The sequence below is a fragment of the Crocodylus siamensis genome, chromosome 1, assembly GCF_052110815.1.
Source record: "Crocodylus siamensis isolate JL-2025a chromosome 1, ASM5211081v1, whole genome shotgun sequence".
NCBI classification, from domain to species: Eukaryota; Metazoa; Chordata; order Crocodylia; family Crocodylidae; genus Crocodylus; species Crocodylus siamensis.
The window spans coordinates 50,166,074-50,186,400 of NC_143395.1; the positions used below are offsets into that span (position 1 = coordinate 50,166,074).

General features: G+C 40.7%; 1 protein-coding gene across 1 annotated transcript in view; it reads right to left on the reverse strand.

The window, feature by feature from the left end:
- EYS (EGF-like photoreceptor maintenance factor) overlaps positions 1–20,327 on the reverse strand; it is a 1,897,540-nt gene that overhangs the window by 572,228 nt on the left and 1,304,985 nt on the right. The window contains exon 35 of the mRNA XM_090034512.1: positions 44–194. Coding sequence (XP_089890638.1) covers positions 44–194 — 151 coding nt within the window. The remainder of the gene's footprint in view (positions 1–43; positions 195–20,327) is intronic.

Consider the following 20,327-nt stretch of genomic DNA (forward strand, 5'->3'; position numbering starts at 1 on the left):
CTCACAAGACAATATGTTACAGTTCTCTTAAAAATATACATACCTGTTTGGTTACATAGTGATAAGGCAAACCACCTAAAAATATGGGTCCTGTTTCACTCCACACTGGATGGGACCAGAGATTGCTGTGCATGCTCGCCCTTGCAGATATCCCCAGGACAGACACTTCTGCTTCACATGGTACCACATCTTGTCTGCATGAATTTAGAAATAGCAACATTTTACTACCATATGATACTTTGCATTACTGCTTGTCTGACAAATTAATTAGGCTGTTACCAAACCAATGAAGAATGAAAAATCAAGTAAATAGCTCACTTTATATTAAAGCCTATAAACATAAAAGAAGTGGCTTGTTTAACAAGCTGTAAATTGGCATGTGTTTGGCATTTGAACTCCATAAAAATTAAGTCATATTGTAAAATGGAATATTATAATTGCCAAATCAAGTAACTCAATCAAACCTATTGAAATTACTGGATAAAAAATAAATATTTTTTAACTGTAGGACCAAGCAAAATGTTTACTTTGGAGAGGGGATTATCTCATACTTTACCATATTTTAAATAATGATGTTCTTGAAGGAATAAATATATGATGGACCAAGGAATTGATTTGAAGCAAGTTATTTTAAAAGACGGTATTTCTAATCCTGTAATTTTTATTTATATACAATTAAATAAAAGCTCCCAAGTTGATTCTGTAATTGCCACACACACGAGTAATAATGTTCCACAGGATGGAAGTTAACACAGGACTTAGTCCTTATTGCAGTTTAGATAGGAGGCATAGGCATGAATGAATTGTGGAATGTAAGTATTAGGTGAAAGGAAAACAATTTGGCTTTTCTTCTTTTCTTAATAATACAACTCTATTTTATACTCCTTTTACAAACTGGCAGCAAATAGACAGTGTACCTTCATGAAAAGAAGCACAGTTCAGAAATATCAAAATCAGGAAGCAGTCTGTGTTTGGGATTTCATTCTTTCCCAGCATTTTCTCTGCACAGCAGGAAGGCAGAATTTTGTCTGATATCAAGCTCAAAACACAAACGTTTGGCCAGCTGTCTGATTAATAAGATTCAAGTCTTTGCCCTACAGCTGTGACAGAAAATCCATGTAAAGAAGGTATGCAGCAAACAAACAAAACCATAAAAGCAGAAACTATCTATACAATTAGGCCAGGATGCAGTAAGTAAATAATGCATGAATTCAGTTAATCTTGGGTAACATAGAACTGGCTGCAGAAACCTTGATTGGTTATACATAGCTTATGAAATCAGGCTTTTTTATCTTCTTTTTCTTTGCCACCACAGACATATACAGGCACGCACAAAATTGAATTTTTTGACAAAGTCCTTAGTTTTGCCAATTATTTCAACTGGAGCAATATCAGATCTAAATTAGGCATGTTTATGGACAATGGTAGGTGTTTAACCTGTATAAAATTGTGCTTCTACTACTTCCATGAAATCTTTAATCACACCAGCATCCTCTTATTGTGTTTAAAGCGAACTGAACTACATTTTAAACACTTTCAAAGCAAAAACATGTTATCTACCCATGTTGAGGTCATCTAGAAACTAAAAGATTAACAAAATAAAGTTTTACGTTTGAAAAAGTTTAACAGACCAAGATCTTTTCCATTTTTGGTTTGTTTTGCATAAACCAGCTAGACTAGAATCAGGATTAGGATATCACTTCGTTAAATTATATTAAATGTTTTACAGACCCTCCACTTCCTCCCCTGGGACCCTTGCAGGTAATTGCATAGCTGTTGTGTTCTTGAATATTTAAGCAGGATCAAATGGTGTCCGGATCACCGCCATGCTCAGGTAAAGCTCTGTCTTTAGAAGAAGAAAGAGATGCTCTGGATCCCAAGTAAATGAAGGCACTTTATGTGCAACCCGAGGTTGTACCTAAACTCCAGAGAGGTTCAGGAGTTCAGATAGAGCTCTGTAAAGTTTCCCTTTGCTTAGCTCTAGGCCAGGAGTGAACAATTACCTGCTTCCCCCTCCCTCTCCCACCACCCCCTGCAATGCAACAACTCACCAAAACTCCCTATTGGTCTTTGGGTGGATGGAGAGCAGTGTTTGGGACCATGATGGGCAAGCAAGGCTGGGATCATGGGACTGGGGCAGAGGGCAATGACAGCTCAGGGGCGGGGACTGAGCTGAGCTGCAAATCACTCCCTGCACACTCCACACCCTCCCCTAAGCGGGTGTGTGGGAGAGGGTGTGTGTGTCGGGGGGGGAGGGGGGGCTGCCTGGGTCCTAGTTCCACGAGCTAGTTGGGGGTGAAGGGAGGAATGGTGAGGCAGAGGGGACTTGCAGCAGAGTTCACCCCAGTGCTGCAATCCATGGCAAACTCTTTGGCACTCTGCTGAGCCCACTCTGTGGCAGCTCATGCCACACTGCTGCCCATACTAAGCTCCTGCCTGGCCCCAGCCATCAGGTGGGGTTGTTCCTGGTGTAGTTGTAGCCAGCCACATGTTGCTCTGCTCCGCTCACATGCAGCAGGGCTGCCTGGCTGAAGCTTCCCACCCTCCAGCTCAACACATCACAGCGGAAGCAGAAGTGGGAGGAGGACCTGACATCGGAGGCAAAGGAAGCAGAGTAGCAGCTGGCTGGCTGCAGCCATACTGGGAACAGTCCTACTGGAAGCTGCACACACTGGTGTGGGCCTAGGCTGGCAGGTGCAGGAGCTAGTGCAAAATAGGCTGCCCTGAGGGGAATGGGTGGGACTCAGCCCCATTTAGAGCACTGCAGGAACAGCCACAGGCTGGATCCAGTCACCTAGAACTGCACTAAATTCCCCTGAAAGGATGCCTACATTTTCCCATTCTCTGACCAGAGAACCTAGATGCAGAATGCAGAATCACTCTTCATAGGTGCCCAAATCAAGGGAGTCTTATACTTCAAAGGGCCAGGCACCTAAGTTTGGGGTATTATAATACTTAAAGAGAGGCTCCTAAATGATCAAGCTACAGATCATTTCTACAGTTTACTTTCCTAATAATGAAACAGGAAACATGGTGGTATATAACTTCAAACTTTTTTTTAGCCCACTTTAGCATTAATAATTATCATCCTCATCACCTACAGCTGCCCCGAAGAAATGAAAATTGTCCATCTAACTTCTTTTCTAAAGTTATTAAGCTATTTTTATTTCTCCATGTTTTAACCAGCAAACATTAAACCTAGCCACACATATACTTTAGTGTACACGTACATAACTTGTAGATGGCAGGCATATCTAATGTTCTTTATAAATGTCTTCATAGTAATCTATACATGTGTAAGTACATATTTTGAAACTTCCAGTTTTTTTGTTATATACTGAAACCAAGCTGTTGAAATTCAAAAGCCTGTAAGCTGTTTTCACCTTATGCTTGTTACAGTGTCAGCCACAAACCTTTTGATTGTGCTTGATTGGTCTAGTAGGGCCTGACCAAATTATAACAACAACCTTAAAATGTTATTGTTTAGCATTCACTGATGATACAATCACCTGATGGTACATGCAATGTATAAATTTTTCATCAAGCTTTTAAAATACTTTCCCACATAGGGTGCTTTAAAGGTCAAGTAAGAAAATGAAGCTTTTTGCATAATTATAAATGTGGAAATGCATACAGAATCTTTCAAGTACTCCTGGTGGCTAAGCCACTAGTAATTGTGCCTCAGTTCAACCCAGCAGTAATTGTTCAGCTTCATCATTTCTGCATGCATAAATGTAATCATTAAATACTAACCTATTAATTACAATCTGGAAGATAAGTTCTGTCTATGTAGAATTAAATCTGTTGCCCAAAGCCATTCTGGTTGGAAGGATGGAAAGGTCAAACAAGCCATTACACCACAGAAATAAAGATGTCTTACTATAACAACAACATTTTTACGAATTCCAAATCCTTACATGCACTGTCCTTATGCTTGCTGCCATTTACTGGTAAAGCAAGCTGTTTAGAATATCACAGGATGGCAAACTGTAATCATTTTTTCAGACTTAGTAATGTTAGTCATGATGGAAATCACTCTTATATAATTCTCATTTTCTTGAAAGAAAAAAAAGCAATGGTCCAAAACCAAGACTAAAACTTATCCCAGCTCCAAAAAATAGTTTTGATTTAATCATAAATATTTAGACTGAAGAAGAGAAGACTGAGGGGGGATTTAATAATAGCTTTTAGCTACCTGAAGGGTGGTTCCAAAGAGGATAGCGCTAGACTGTTCTTGGTGGTGGCAAATGACAGAACAAGGAGTAATGGTTTCAAGTTGAAGCAAAGGAAACTTAGGTTAGATATTAGGAAAAACTTTCTTGCTATGAAGGTGGTAAAGCACTGGAACAGGTTACCCAAAGAGGCTGTGGAGTCTCCATCCTTGGAGGTTTTTGAGACCTGGCTAGACAAGACCTTAGCTGGGATTATCTACTTGGGGGTGGTCATGCTTTGAGCAGGAGGTTGGACTAGATGATCTCCTGAGATCCCTTGCAACCCTAATTTTCTACGATTCTATAATCCTATGAAAGTTAACATTCAAGAATACCAATAAGTGTTGCAAAGTGCAAGTTATAGTAATAAAAAGGCAATAATGTTAATATCCACACATTAAAAAACAGATTCCTTTTAATAAATAAGATAATTAAAACCAAAATAAATGCTTCACTTTTGTTATAAATGAAAACAGAGTATGATTAGTTTTACTTTAATATCAATCACTCATCAGTTTTAGCATCTAAACTTGTATACTAGATTCTTGCTGCAAACATTGCAGGAAAGTGTTTATTTCTTCTTAAAGAAAATATTCTGCTACAAAGCAAAAAAAAAAGTCTACCCTGATGTAACATAGCCCTAATACCCTATGGTTATATAATTATATTACATACATTATTGTTTTACATTACAATTTTAGTAAATAATCTGCTTAAAAAAATACTTGTGATGCTTTATGGAAAAAACTTGACCATTTATTTCAAATAGAGGCATCAAATCTATACAGAGTTGCAGAATGAAGAGGAATCTTTAGGGATGAGGCAAAAACTCACATAGGTTTTTTTTTTCTGTAAGTTTATAAGGATCATATCCCTTTTTCTCAGAGTCATTATGTATTTGCTCTGTGGTCAGATTCATTAACTTAGACTTCCTATAGCTGCTTGTCCTTATTCTCTCTATTATGGCCAATAGAAAACAATAGTTATTGCATACATTAAGGTTCCTGAGAAACTAAAAAGTCAAGAACTTACTAGTTCTTACTCCCTCATAGAATAGGCACATTCAGATAACATTTCACTTTGCATGCCTAAATGGTACATATGCAGCTATAAGTGCAGATTTTTTCTGCTTACCCCACAGTTTGAGATTTGACCTCCCACTGTAGCAAAGTTAACATAGTTTGTATATGCATCTGCCATCAATAAAAAATAGGAGGAGGAAGAAAACAGGATTTTACAATGTATAAGGCCAATAGCTATGGAGCAAAAGACCCAGGCTCCCTAAAAGTCTTTATCCCAGAAGAATCTCCTGTTTCCTAACAAAGTACTTTAACCAGTCATTCCTGCCCACAGCAGGGAGGCTGGACCCAATGATCTCACGAGGTCCTTTCCAGCTCTAAACTTAGGTGACTCTGTGAGCCAGCATGCCTACCAGTACTTGCATTAAAGATTCTGAAAAGAAACAAAACATGATACACTGTAGATTTTTTCTTGTGATGATCCTAAATTCTTTATTCTAAACTTCTCATTTGATGGCACAGTTTTGAAGAGATTTATTATGTGATTAGCATCGAAAAATCCAGTATAATAGTCTAATTAAGCTGTTATCTTAAAGAGGTTTTAAACCAAAAGTATCAAACTAATTGGCATTATTAAGGTTTTGTTAAATGCTATTATGGATTTAATTAAACTTAATTGATCATCTTGTTCAACCAAAATTTTAAAAAAGGAATAGCTTATTCTTTCTTAGCTCTTATAAAGTTTCTCAAAAAAAAACTATTATTCTTCATGAAAAACAAAATCAAATTCCACATTTGGCTATTTAATTAATGTTTAATTAAAATTCTAATCAAGTTTTTTTAAAATACATATGTAGATGTAAAACTATTTCCAAATAAAGGAAATTCAACGTTTGCAAAGCTTGAAAGATGACATCTTTACAAAATGAGGAAAGCCTGCACTGTCCTGAGTTAGCTTTTTATCTTTACTCTTCTGGAGTCTAGGAGGTTTCCTGTTCTTTGGTATAGGCTTTTTAGTTCTATTTCATACTCCATTGGGTAAAATTTAGTACTTGTGAAAAGTCCCAGATTGGCAGGTTAAAAAGTTATTTAGATAACAATTACAAAGGAGCATATGTTCTACCTACATCATGAAGGGCAGGTTGGGTATGGAAGCAAGCTCCAGACAGTTGCTACATCTCCTTTCTATGTAGGTAAGTGGAATTGTTTGGGATGTTGATCATTACCCTCATGTACTTTCTCCAGTGCCCCAGGATATAGCTATGTTAATACACATTGGAAGCACATCAAAAACTGTATTGGTTATTTCCCTTGACCACCATTCCTCAATTAGTTTCCTTCCCAGAAAGCACAATCATGATGATTAGGGACAGACATTCAAAAAGCCTGAGCCTGAATTGATTCAGTCTTTGAGGTCTGTTTAACCTGCAGAGATTGGACTGATTTGCAAGTGGAAAGACATATACTTTTGATTCATGAAATGCAGGCACATGCCTGCAGTGGCTCAGGCTAGAAGCCAGGGGGCACTAGAGCCATCCCTCCCTTCCCTTCTACAAAGCTGAGCTGAGGGGGCTGGGACGTGGCTAGGCCCCAGCAGAAAGCTGTGATTAGGGAGTATTTTAAAACCCTACTCTAGCCTGCATAGTCCCTAGCTGGAGTGTGCCTGGAGAAGGGGAGGGGAAGTAGCCCTCACCAGGCTTCCCCCAACATCCCCTGCCCCACTCACTGTTCAAGGAACAGGAGTGTTGCCAGCCTCCAGCTAGCACTCTGAGGCAAAGGGTGGTGGGGGCGGGAAAGGCCTGCTTGTGTGGAGAACATGCATCTGTTAATGATACCAAGCTTTTCAATCTCCCTCTGCCTGCTTCTTCATACTGTCTGCAGCAAACTGATGGTACTCACAGGTCTGATGCATTGCAAACCAGGTCATTTCTCACACTTTACTCTGTTTCCTTATGAACATGGTCAGATTGCAGCCTTTGAAACGGAGCAGCCAGGAATGAGCTTATCAGCCCATCAAGAAAACAAAGCTTATCAGCCCATCAAGAATACAAAAGCCTCTCTCATTAGTTAGAGCTTTTCTTAAACAGCTTTTTCCAAAGCACTTGGAAGGAAGAAGGGAGGAACATTACCAGCTGACCTGCTGATTAATTCCAACAAGCCCTAAGTGGAAACCATTCTATCTGCCTTTGTTCCACTGAAATTGAAGATGCACACACACACATAGACACCTCTCAGCATTAGCTAGCATGGGAGTGGCATGACTGTGACCAGATGTTAGCGGGGTCCATGCTGCTGGGGTACATGCTGTGGGAGGGGGGGGGAGATCCCTGCTTGAGCGTGGGGCAGGGGGAAGCCAGGCAGACACTACTGTACCCTGTAGTCTCCACCTTCTTCTCAGACAGCCAGTACTCTGACTAGGGAGGAAAGGGGTGGGGCCAGCTCTGCACCCTGGAGCAGACAGCCCAGCTTATTAGCCTAGGGATGAAAAGCATCCTGGGATACTGAGGGACTCTGATTTAAACCATGAAGTGGTTTGGGACACAAGTTCCATAAACTGGTTTGACCCAAATCAGTTACATGTGATATTATATTCAACCAGGTTTATCTTGAACCAGCTTTGGCCATTTTGAAACTGTTTATGTGCACTCAACTTATGTTCTGTTACAGGTTTTGACCAATTTCTGATCACTTAAACCAGTTTGTGTATAACTTCTGTCCCTAGCCCATATGCCAACATTCAGAATATATGGTAAACTCAAAACACCACACCTATAAAGACGCTCCTAAACCCATTGTACAAGAAAGGAATACGAGAAGGATAAGATCCCAAGTCTATCTTTTATCTCCCTTCTTCATGAACCTTGGGAAGAAAAGAAATGCCTGCACTGCCCTCAAAATACTCACAGGACTTGTAGCCCTGAGCTAAGAAAATGCTTTTGTTTGAGTCTTATGTTTTGAGGTTTCAGTCATTTCCTTAAGGTTCAGGAGGAATTTTCCCCACCCTGAAACAGATTACTTACGGTTCATTTGTTATTTTTTCCTTCTTCTGAAGCATCACAGATTGGGCACAGCTAGAGAGACTAAAAGAAGAGCTCCAGTCCTCTGAACTGACAAAGAAAATCCTAAGAGGTTGTATGGACTGTATTTCTTACATGCTCAGGGTCAATCTGATGATCCAATTTGGAGTCATGAATGAATTTCTCTCAGGCCATCTTAAAAGGGATCATAGTGATTTTTTCACCTTTTCTCTTCATTTTTTGCTTGCTTGGATCCTCTGGGCTTCTCTTACATAATCAATTCTCTGCCATCACAGTGGCTCTGCGCACTGGTCATACCTGTTTTCCCATCTTCTTTTCCTCCGGAAAACAGTAATCTCCTATGGACTGTGCTGGGTTCAGTAATGTTCCTGGACTTAATATAGAATATCTGTGTCAAACGTCAATGATCACAGATATAGAGGAGGTCAAACGAAATGATCTAATGATTCCTTAGGGCCTAAACTGCATTACCTATGTTAACTACTTATTTGGTTTCATACAACTATACCATTCAAGTGTTTTTCAGTCTTCAACATATGTATCTTTGCAACACCCATGAGGGAGAGAAGAACTATTATCCAATATATTGAAAATGACAACTTCACTGCCCTCAAGCTGCTTTTTGAGCCCTTGACCCCTTGCTCTCACAACCACACTATGCACATACTATATAAACATATGAGAATCAGATGACATCTCAGTGAAGAGGTTTCTGAACTGAGAAACCTCTTCAGTTAAACGGTGGGTCAAAGGGTTCTGCATAGTTACTATATTTATCCAATTTAGTAGTAATTCAAGGAAGCTATTAAAGTTATGTGTATTCTATTAATTTATATATTTTATGTGTACCTAAGAACAGTTTCATAAACAAGATTTTATTACATGCTATTCAATAATATTTAAAACTATTCTTTTATTACATCTAAAAAAGTTAAGCATATTCTGCATTTAAAAGAAACTATAATATCAGTTTGGAATAGTTATGAATAGTTTTGGAAGAATTAGCAACTTGGAGACCTTCTTTAAGAGTTCCTTTTTAGATCACTTGGGATAAGGCAGGATTTAAAAATATATATATTTATACTAAAGAATCCCACAAGGACATATCCTGAGGAAAAGCTTCAGGCAAATACATAAGTTGTTGACAATATCTTTAGAAGATTCAGAGATTAATGATACACAGTAGTCACTTCTTATTTTCTCCCTGCCAAACTGGAGAGGAGGGAGAGAAAAAAACAGGAAACCAAAAAGAAAAGAGTATAGTTTCTGGAAACTTTAAAAGAAAAGAAAGAAAAGTTTATGTAGTTTAGGTTTATTCCTGTAATGATAAAAATAATGGGAAGACTGCTCTTAGCAAAGTTGTTCAGTTCTACTCACTAAACTAGAATTATCTTTATGCATAGAAAAATCTCAACAATGAAATGACAGGAGTCTTGAAAGTACCAAAGATGAACAGAAGAAAAAAACACTAGCATACAACATAAGATATACATATCCAGTGTTATGTGAACATACGGAACTTTAGCAAAACCCCAAGTTTCTTTCTTTTTTTTTATTGCATTCCCTCCCCTTCTGCAAGCATTTCTGACTTTTTCTCTCCATCTCTATTCCCTATAGATAAGTGTAAGTGAGCTCAAACTTAGGATAAGCTTTGAACATTTTTATTTTGGTAGCAAGTTTTTGATTTTGGATATCCACTGGTTTATATTGTATAATTATTAGGTTTCTATTGATTTTCACTATTGTATATTGCATTATTATCATTTTTGTATTGAATTTTATTGTTTCATATGGATATTGTATGGTTTAGGCCTAAGTTTGTTAGTGAACCAAAGTCATGTCAAGTTTCCTGTTTATATGTCAAGCTTCCATCTTCTGTCCTCTGCCTGGATATTCCATGTTGCAACAATATGATTCACTGTACCCCTCCCATATAAATTGGTTCCCCGATGAATGAGAATGATTGGGCATGATTGAAATACAGTGGTAGCAGGCCTCTACTGAATGGCCTGTAACGACTGGGTCATCACTTCACATTGATTCATCCAGGAACCATGGACCTCACCCAGGAACAGAGACAAGACCAGCATTTGAAAGACAAATGACCCTGCAGAACCAGCAACTCTCACCATTACAGACACTCAAAACTTCACATCCATGCATGGAGCACACATGTTCAGTACACCAGGAGCTGACCCTTGCCTGGGCATGCCTCCTGTCACTAGGGTCACACATGGTCTGCCCCTATAAAAAGGGGCAGAGAAGACAGACCCAGTGGGATGCCCTGTCCAACTGGACAAGGACCATGCCACACCACGTATCCACCTGGAGGCCATGCCATCGACCCCACTCTGGACAACATCTAATGGACAAGGACCCCTTTCCAGCCTGGAAAGGCAGATATTACCTGCACACCTCCTCCTAAAATTTGGACTCTCTCTTTCATTCTCTCTCTCTCTCTCCTCCTGGACTTCAGTGGACTTCAGCCCTTGTACCAAGCCTCTCTAACCCCTGCTGCCATTGTGTGGGTGTGTGGGGGTGTGTGTGGGTGTGTGGGTGGGGGTGCAAGGGAACTAATAAGGCATTGTGTCACCATCTCCCCTGTTCAATAAAACCACTGTCATTTGCAATCCTGAGTTGGGTCATGTTTTACTAAATCCCAGTCGCTTTCTTATATTAAATTCCAGCTTCATTCTCTCTCTCTCAGCTCTAGTTCCCACCCTCTCTGCTAGTTTCCCCATCTCCTCCCAATTCCATCTCCCCTTTTCTGACACCTCTCAGCCTCTCCTTGCTTTCCTGTTGTCCCTGCTGCTTTTCCTGTGGTTTTCTGTTGCCCATCTCTCTGTTTTCAGGCTTCCCCCCCTGCACCTTCTATAATCTCCCCCCACCCTCTCCTGCAGCTTCCCAGCTCCTATTAGCTGTCCTGCAGTTCTCTCCAGCTTCCAGCACCTACTGCCACTCTCTGCAACTTCTCTAGCTGCCATAGAGCCATCCTCTGACTGCCCACACCCAGAGACCCTCTTTAACACCTACACTTTTCCTTAGTCCCATTTTCCCTCCTCTCCCCATCTACCTTTTCAGCTCCCCCGTAGCTCTGGCTCCAGCCCCAGACTCTGTGCCAGCATGCTTCCCTGTTCTGCAGGCTTTGGGCACTGTCTTTTAATCAATTAAGATCAGTTAACCGAAAGTTACTCCTGAGCCTCAGTTCTTCAGCCCAGCCCCCTATAGTCTACCAGTTCTAATCTTGGTCTTGGTAACTTTAACTCCCTACACTTCTACTTCCTTACCTTAACCTTTCTCCAGGTATCCAAAGTACACCAAGCACATACATAAATACATACATACATGCATACATATTGCAATACCCAACTTCGGAACTCACTTGTGTGTATATGTAGGTGGGTGATATGTGTGTAAATTAGTGAATACATATATAGATAGATAGATATAGAGATATATAGAGATATCATTGTGTGTGGGTGTGGCATATCAATTAATAATCCCTGTATGTGTATTGAATGTGCAGGTGTTGGTAACTGGTAACTGATTCTGTCTAAATTTTGTGTGTGTAGTGTGTGTGAACCTAGACTAATTTTTTTGAACGTGTGTGTATCTGAGTTGCTAGTGTGAGAGTATGTGTATTTATATATGGCATTATGTGCATGATATACAAATTAGTCATCTGTGTCTAATTTTTGGGGTGTATAGCGTATGTGCCTGAGCTGGTAGTATGAGTGTGTATGCCTAATAGGGGTGTATGCACCTAGTGAGTGTGTGCTTAATTGATTTTTATGTGTGCATGTGCAGTTGTACACCACACCCTCCTGTCTAACAGCGTAATATTGAGATCCTGAGCATTGTCCTGACCCCTCAGGGCAACAAAACCAAGTAATTATGGTTTAGCAATAGAAATCTGGGTGTTCCTTAAAACAGGAAAGTGTGGGTGTGTAAAGTCTGTATAATGATAAGTTTTCTAACTCCACAGATTCATACTGTCTGTGAATTCCTGGTATTTGACTCAGTTCATCCATCCCATGTGATTGTTCTTTGACAATACTGATGACCTTGAGCAAGATGTTCAGCATGTATTCACTTAGGGTGCATCTATACAAGATGCTACATCACTACAGTGATGAACTATGGTGAGGTAGCATGTTGCTACAGCGATATAGCATCAGCAGGCACTACCCATGATGCTGCTGGTTCTGCACAGTAGCAACGAGCTACTGTGCAGTAGGATCGGAAATGATCCATGCTCCGCTGGGACTGCACAGTTCCGGTGGGTACTGTGCAGTCATTTAGTACAGTCATTTAGTACTAAATGTGCAGTACCAACTGCACTTGTAGCTGTACCCAGTGATTCCTACCTAAAGCCTATGAACTTATTACTACTGTAATGCTGCTAACTTTTAAAAACACAGGAACATTAAAAAAATGAGTATAATCTGCTTGAATATTTATTGTTATGAATTCCCATTCCCATTTCTTGTGCTCAAATAAAAAATATATTTTAGACTACATCTAGAGTCACAGCTAGTTGTGACACCTATTACTTATGGGAGGTGAAGGTATTAACCAAACACAGAAGGAATTTAGAATATATTAGTTATGTGCCACCCTTCACAAAATAGGCTCAGGGCAGGTTATAACAAAACTCAGATAAATTATTAAAGACAGATTAAAAATATTAAAATAATATAATATGTAATAAAACAAAACTCCAGACAGTGCCCCAGAAATTAATCTCTCTTGTTGAAGACCTGCTCAGTGCTTCTCAAAGATGACCAGGCTCTGGCTCTGAATCTTTTATATAAAATAAAATATTTAAAATGCCTAAAACCTGTTTTTAGTCCCATTGTTCACAACTGAGATTTTACTGCATATTGTTGATGCCATTTGGTGCTGCCTTTTTCATAGGCTTAAATATCAGGTCCCATTGCTGTGTGTGAAGAGGGACTGGCTAACAATGAAATAAAAAAAAAACAGGGAGGGAGATCTAGTGGGGAGAAGAAAGTCGTTTCTGGAGCAGGTGTTCTCTGCAGATAAAAAGGAGGGTGCGGAACAGCACAGGGCATGGGAAGAGAGAGTGTGGAAAGAAGGCCCCAAGAGAGAAAGCTTGGAGATGATTGCAGGGCTGGAGGAATCAGAGGATTTGGTTCAATGCACTGGAGAGGGCACGTACTGGGTGGTAAGCCAGGAACCACCAGAGAGCTCATTTGAATCTTGGATCACCGCGGAAAAAAAGGAAGAGGCGGGAAGGGGTAGAAGCGGAGAAGCCACAAGAAGAAAAGAGCTTCTCAGGTGCCTCACAAGTTGCATTTGTTTTAATTTTTTGTTTGGTTTTTTGGACACTGAGGTGGACTAATTTTGTACTGGGGTGTGGGAGTAGAGAGAGAGCCTAAGTTATGGCAACTTCCCTATGCCTAGAGAAAAGAAAAAAAAAGGCTGAAGAGTAAAGTGAGGCAAGAACTCACAGAAGAAGAGTAAAGAAACTGAAAGTGAAATTCCCTGTCAGTTTAAAAATAGACCAGTATTGATATTGATATTGTTGTGTATTACTTAAGACAAGGTTCTATAAAAATACCCAACAACAATGTTTCAAAAGAAACAATTAAAAAGTATATAAAACTAGTTGGAATAGCTATAATCTATCAGCATGTGAAACAGTTGTGAATGTAAAATAAATAAGTAAATATTTAGAAAACATAAATAATAAAGAGAATTGTTCAACCTGTATGTGACTTGGACTGAATCAATAACGTAAATCTTGGGTGTGGTCAAGAGAGCCACCAGAGAGATCATAGAGTAGTATAAATAAGATCATAGATAGACTGCCAGTGTCTGACTGCGGAAATAGCACCTCTGAATTAATAACATCAAAATTAATCAAGATGTGGCAAGAGAGAGTCAAAGTATACCACAGAAGTCACTAAATGGGGCAATCAATAGAAACACCCACACTGTGCCATAATAGTGTTACCTTGCAGCAGATGTATTTAAAGGTTCCCAGTTTTGGTAAGTACTTGTGCCAACAGCCACACACATTTGCTTCCTTTTCCTTTCCTTTCTGTTGCATTCCCAGCATTTTCCTTGTCCATAGGCCCTCAATTTGTTTTGATACACATCCAAAAGCACACCTTGAAGTGTTTATCTTTCAAAGCAACAACCTTTTGAACAATTATGCTTTCTTACCCCTTTGGTCCACATCTGAAGAAGTATTTGACACAGCATCATGTTTCAAAAGCTTCACTCCTTTTTCTATATGTTGTCTCTGGGTATAACACACCCAAAGATAGTAATTGAATAAAACAAACCAGTCAATATATTTTGCTGCTTTCCTCTGTGAGTCTCTAATTAAAAGGGAATCAGAAAGTACCTGTGGATGAATATTTTTTACTTCATAAGCTGATTCTCCTGTTAACAGGAACTACCACTCATTACCAGTGATTTTATTCTAGAAACAGCTTATCTGTGGTGAACCTGACAATTTATAAGACAAGCCAGGAGGAGATTCAGGCTACAGTGCATTAAGAAGTGACATTAATGACTACCCAAATATCATCTGGGAGAGTTTGGAGATGTGTACTAGATACAAAAAAGCAGAACACAGGGCAGGGTGGCACCTTAGAGATTAGGGGTGCATCCACAAGGAGCTCCTTTGGCTGTGCGCTGCATGATTAGAGCTTACTGACATGTTCTGGGAGCTTTTTATATGCAGTGAGTATTCTGAGTTCACCATCTGGTTGGTGCAGCATCTGCTCGAAGTCCCTGCCTTCAAGCAGGTCTGAAATCCACTCCCGTTTGCTCTTCCCCTCCTTCCTCCCTTTTCTCCCCCGCCATTGTCATCTTGTCATCTCATCAGTGGTCCCTCAAAGTCGAGAATGACATCTGTCAGGCTTGATGGGTTCTCAGGTGACTGAGGAGCCTGATTCTGGATGCACAGGTTCTTCAGTAATGGGAGCATGTAGTTAGTTGTGTAGGGGAGTGGGATTAACAGTCCTCGGTTGGTCTCCTTCTCCTTCCTCTGCCGCCACCATTCCACCTTGGTATTGAGTCATTGGGCCTCAGAGTAGTGCGTGCCTTGGTGGACCAGGTGGCGCCATGTGAAACAGTCAGTAGCTTGCTCCTCCCAGCTGCTGGTGTAGATGCCTTTGTGCTTGAGGGCAACTTTGAGCATGTGTTTGTACCACTTCCTTTGGCTGCCCTTTGAATGTTGACCAAAGGAGAGCTGGGAGAAGATATTCTGGTGATGGAGGCAGTTCTCAGACATTGGATGCAGTGGCCCATCCATCGGAGTTGATTTCTCAAGAGCAAGGCTTCAATGCTGGCCTTCATGGAGGATGCTTTATGGAGGATGCTTGCACTGGTCTGGTGGTCCTCCCATTTGATCCCCAGGTTTCCATGCAAGCACCACAGATGAAAGCTCTCAAAGGTCTTCATGTGGCATTGGTAGATGGTCCGGGCTTCACTGCAGTAGGGAAGGGTGGTCAGCATGACAGCCTTATAAACCAGGACCTTCCTCGACTTTCAAAGATCTCAGTTTTCAAAGACACTTGGTTGCAGCTTGAATCAAGTGGCACTGGTGCAGTTGACCCAGTACTGGACTTCTTTATTGATGGCAGCCCATTAAGAGAGGTGGCTGCTGAGATACAGAAAATGCTCCACATGCTTCTCCCCTCACCATCACCCTCCAGTTAAACAGCATGGGAAAAGAGGATGGGCTGTTGTAGCAATGATGCTCAGAAGGGGTGGGGAGAAGGCATAGAGAAGATGAAGGGAAAGAACAAACAGCAGCAGGTTCTGATGATGCCTGAAAGCAGGGACTCTGAACAGATCCCACACAATTGAATAATTAAAGTTAACAGTACATGCATAGCTCTGGCAAGAGTTGTACTGACATGCTTTAACATGAACTCTTAAAGCTCCCTGGCATCCAGTGGAGGACTGTGGCCACACTCTCTTAGGGCTGTGGCTCATGTACAATGAGTTTTCTTCACTGTGTGATTAGGCTTCTCTTGGCAGCCAACAGACCACCAACGTTAAAGTTGTAAGATTCAGAGTCCAGGCCCAGGGGCATAAAAGCCATAGGACTGCATGGTGTCTGGGTGGTCAGTGGCAATGACTTTGGGATTCCTTGAAAAATTCTCAGAATTCAGTTTGCTAGGAGGATCATTACTTTCCCTATGTAGACCAGGTGGTGACAGTTTGATGTGAATGCTGATCCACTGCCAACTGTACACATCAAACCAGACCCTGTTCAAAACTTTTCAGTTCCTGAACTTAACAAGGTTTTGGACAGTGTCAAGTCTGGCATCACCCCAGGCTATGACATCTCTCTTCAGTTCCTGAAGCACCTCAGCCTGTGTGTTCATTTTTGGTTGGTTCAGCTCTTTACAAGGATCACACGCAAGGGAAAACTGCAAAAGATCTGACACATGTTGAAGGTGATCAGCCTCCCCAAATCAAGAAAAGATCTAAACCAGGTATCAAACTATTGTGCAGTATTGCTACTGTCTGTCTATTTTAAAGCCCTGTATTGCCTAATTTGACAGCACTTACTCCCAGAGGTAGAGAACATCCTGAGTATTGATCAACCTGGTTTCCAACAAGGATGAAGTACAGGTGACCAAGTACTCGCACTAACAACACTGATTGAAAACAGTTTTCAAAGGAACCTCAAAACAAGAAAAGCACTGTTTTCCTTGACCTCACAGCAGTGTACAATACCATTTAGAGGACCAGCCTTCTCATAAGAAAGCATGAGTCCTACCTGCATGGGTGACTGATGTTGAACTGCTCCTCTGCAACAGATGGTTCAGAGTGCATATAGGGGAGAAAACAAATACTTGGAGAAGACAGAACAATGGACTGTCTCTGGGATCAATACTTGCTGTAACCTTTTCCAACCTCTATACCAGTGACCTGCCATAAACTCAGACATGGAAATTCATCTATGCTGGCAATATCTGGTGTGCATTCCAGACCCAGATTTTCTCTGAGCTAGAACACACTCTGAACAGTGATGCCACTGCAGCAAAACAAAGTGCATCTAGCCAAGTGTCAGTAAGATGATTTCCAGCATTTTCCACCTACGCAATGCCAATGCTGCCTGAGATCTGAACATCTACCTGAATGGCCTGTGGCATGAAGAACAACTCATATACCAGGGGATGATTCTAGACTGGACACTTAGCTATCATAAACACTTGAAAAAGACAACAGTGAAAGTTAAAACATACAATAACCTCCTTAATAAGCTGGCTGCATCATCATGGTGTGCAAGAGTCTCAAGATGTCAACTCTTGCTATCTCATACTCTCTGTCAGAGTACTGTGCATCAAGCTGGAATCAGTCATCTCACACCAAACTCTGTGATGTGCAGCTATATTTGATGATGCACATCATCTTGGGAACTCTTTGACTGACTCTTCTCCATCATAGCCAATGGAAAGTTGTAACCAGCAAGCTTCTAGAGAAGATTTATGCCAAGCCAAGCCTACCACTATACAGCAACCTTTTAAATTCACATACTGCATATCTGCCATCATGACACTGATTGTATCCTGAATTCCCACACCAGGACTGCAGAGCAGAAATTCTTTGATGTGAGGAGTGGAGGTTGACATCACCACCAAACAAGTTCCTTATCACAGATCCTACAGTCTTCCCACCTGGCTTAAACCTGCCATGCCATCAGTAGGCTTTATTGAATAGATTCTGGACAAGGCAAGGTCTGTGTAGGGCCAACCTCAACTGTTGGGTTCTTCATGACAACCCAGACTGTAGATGTGGCAAAACACACACCATGTTGCATATTGTTGATGACTGCCCACTGACTAAGTTCAGCGGTGGACTACAGGAACTGTACAATGGCCACTGAGGATGTTATTTCATGGCCCGGCAATTATGCACACACTGACTGACTGACTATATATGCATCACACCAGCAAGGTGGGTGTGGCTGTAATCGCATCGTCACCACCATACTTCAGATAAAAGATAAAAATACTTAAATTCTGTTTTTAATCCCACTGTTTACAATAGAGATTTTAATATTCTTGACACCATTGCAACTGTATCTGATCCAAAACCACAGCCACTTTGAACAGATTATTAAGGACCTGCAATCCCTCTTGTGAAACAATGGTCATTGCAAGACAGTCTTGGGGAACAAGCCTGTCCTGGTTTACAGGCAGCCCAGAACATCAAATGACATCTCCTCAGCAACAGATTTTTTTTACTAAGGTGCTAGGCCTTGCTACAGCCCCAGATGCCAGCTATGCCCCATTATGAACACCGACCTCATCATCACTGAACCAAACAACATGGACTATAACATCTGCAGTTCATTCATTTGCTTCTTTACCAACACCATATATATCACCTGTTTAGAGTGTTCTTTTATTATCTGCTTTGGACAGAGAGGTAATCCCTACATTCTAGAATGAATGGACTCTGATTTGACAGAATCAACTGTCTGGATACAACTTCCAAGAGAAGTGGTGCTGGCTCTTACCCTGGGGGTCTTTAAGAGGAGGTTAGATGAACACCTTGCTGGGGTCATTTGACCCCAGTAATCTTTCCTGCCATGGCAGGGGATCAGACTAGATGATCTACTCAGGTCCCTTCTGACCCTAGAAACTATGAAACTATGAATAAACTATGAAACTATCAGTTCCAGAAAGACACAAAAAATGTGTGGCAAAACACTTGAAACTCTCTGGACATCCCATTACTGACCTCATAGAAACTGTTTCTAAACAACAAAGATCATAGATCAGGCATTTCAGTGGAGCTTTTTGGCACTTCTATCTAATAGCTGATTCAATCAATATTAGATAAAATATTAGATTCAATCAATATTAGATAAAAGCACCAAAAAAGCCTCATTAAAGCATCTAATCTATACAGACATTGGGAGAGCTGGATCCAAGTAACATGCTGCCTCTTCTGGGCATGTGCTTAGCTCAGCACAGGAGAGCACCAAGTTTAAAGCGCCCTTTTTTTGTTTTTTGTTGGTTTTTTTAATGTCTGTAAGGAGCCAATAACCTCAGTTCCCTCAGCCTCTCCTCAGAAGTCATGTTCCCCAGACACTAACCATTTTTGTTGCCCTCCACTGGACTCTCTTCAATTACTCCACATCTTTTCTGTAGTGTAGGGCCCATAACTGAACTCCAGATGTGGCCTCAGCAGTGCTGAATAGAGGGAAATAATGGCTTGCCTCGATCTGCTGGCAACACTCCTACTAATGTAGCCCAGTATGCCATTGGCCTTCTTGGCAACAAAGACACAATGTTGTCTTATATTCAGCTTATTGTCTACTCTAACTCCCAGGCCCTTTTACACAGAGCTGTTGCCCAGCCAGTCAGTCCACAGCCTTTATTAGAGTATGGGATTGTTCCATCCTAAGTGCAGGACTTTACTTGTCATTATTGAACTGGATAGTTAACACTGGATCATATTAAGTATATTCTAAATAGAATCTGGATTCTTATCCCATTACTTGGACTAGCTTTTAGAACTCTTGTGTTCCCAGCGAGTTAACTGCTTTGTTTATCCCCATTGATCTCATCTCCTCTACAGCTCTTTGAGCACTGTCCTTCCCTCTATCGTTTCCTCCCGTTTCCCTACCCTTTTTCTGTAAATTACTTTGTTCTTTTATTTATTATCTCTGCTGTCTTCAACTCCATTCACAGCATCTCATGAAGTAGGCTGTATACTATGAAATCTTACGTTTCTCTGAAAAAGTCTCTAAAATGCCCCCTGCCCTGCCTTCTGCCTGATTTCAGACTAACATGGGTACATTGATACAGAAAAAGTAAGAGTGGAAACAGCTGCAGCACTTCATGCATTCCTCACTAGATGCACAGCCATTTAAAGACTAGGAAAAAATATCTGTAGTGACTGTGGTAGAGCCAGAAATAGAAATTTATGTGAACATATACTTGTGCTGACTAAACAATGACCAAAGGTCTACCATCACAGCAATTTACACTGCAAATGATTTAAAAACAGGCTCAATTTTGGGTGAGCCTACATGCCTACTTACCATATCTAGA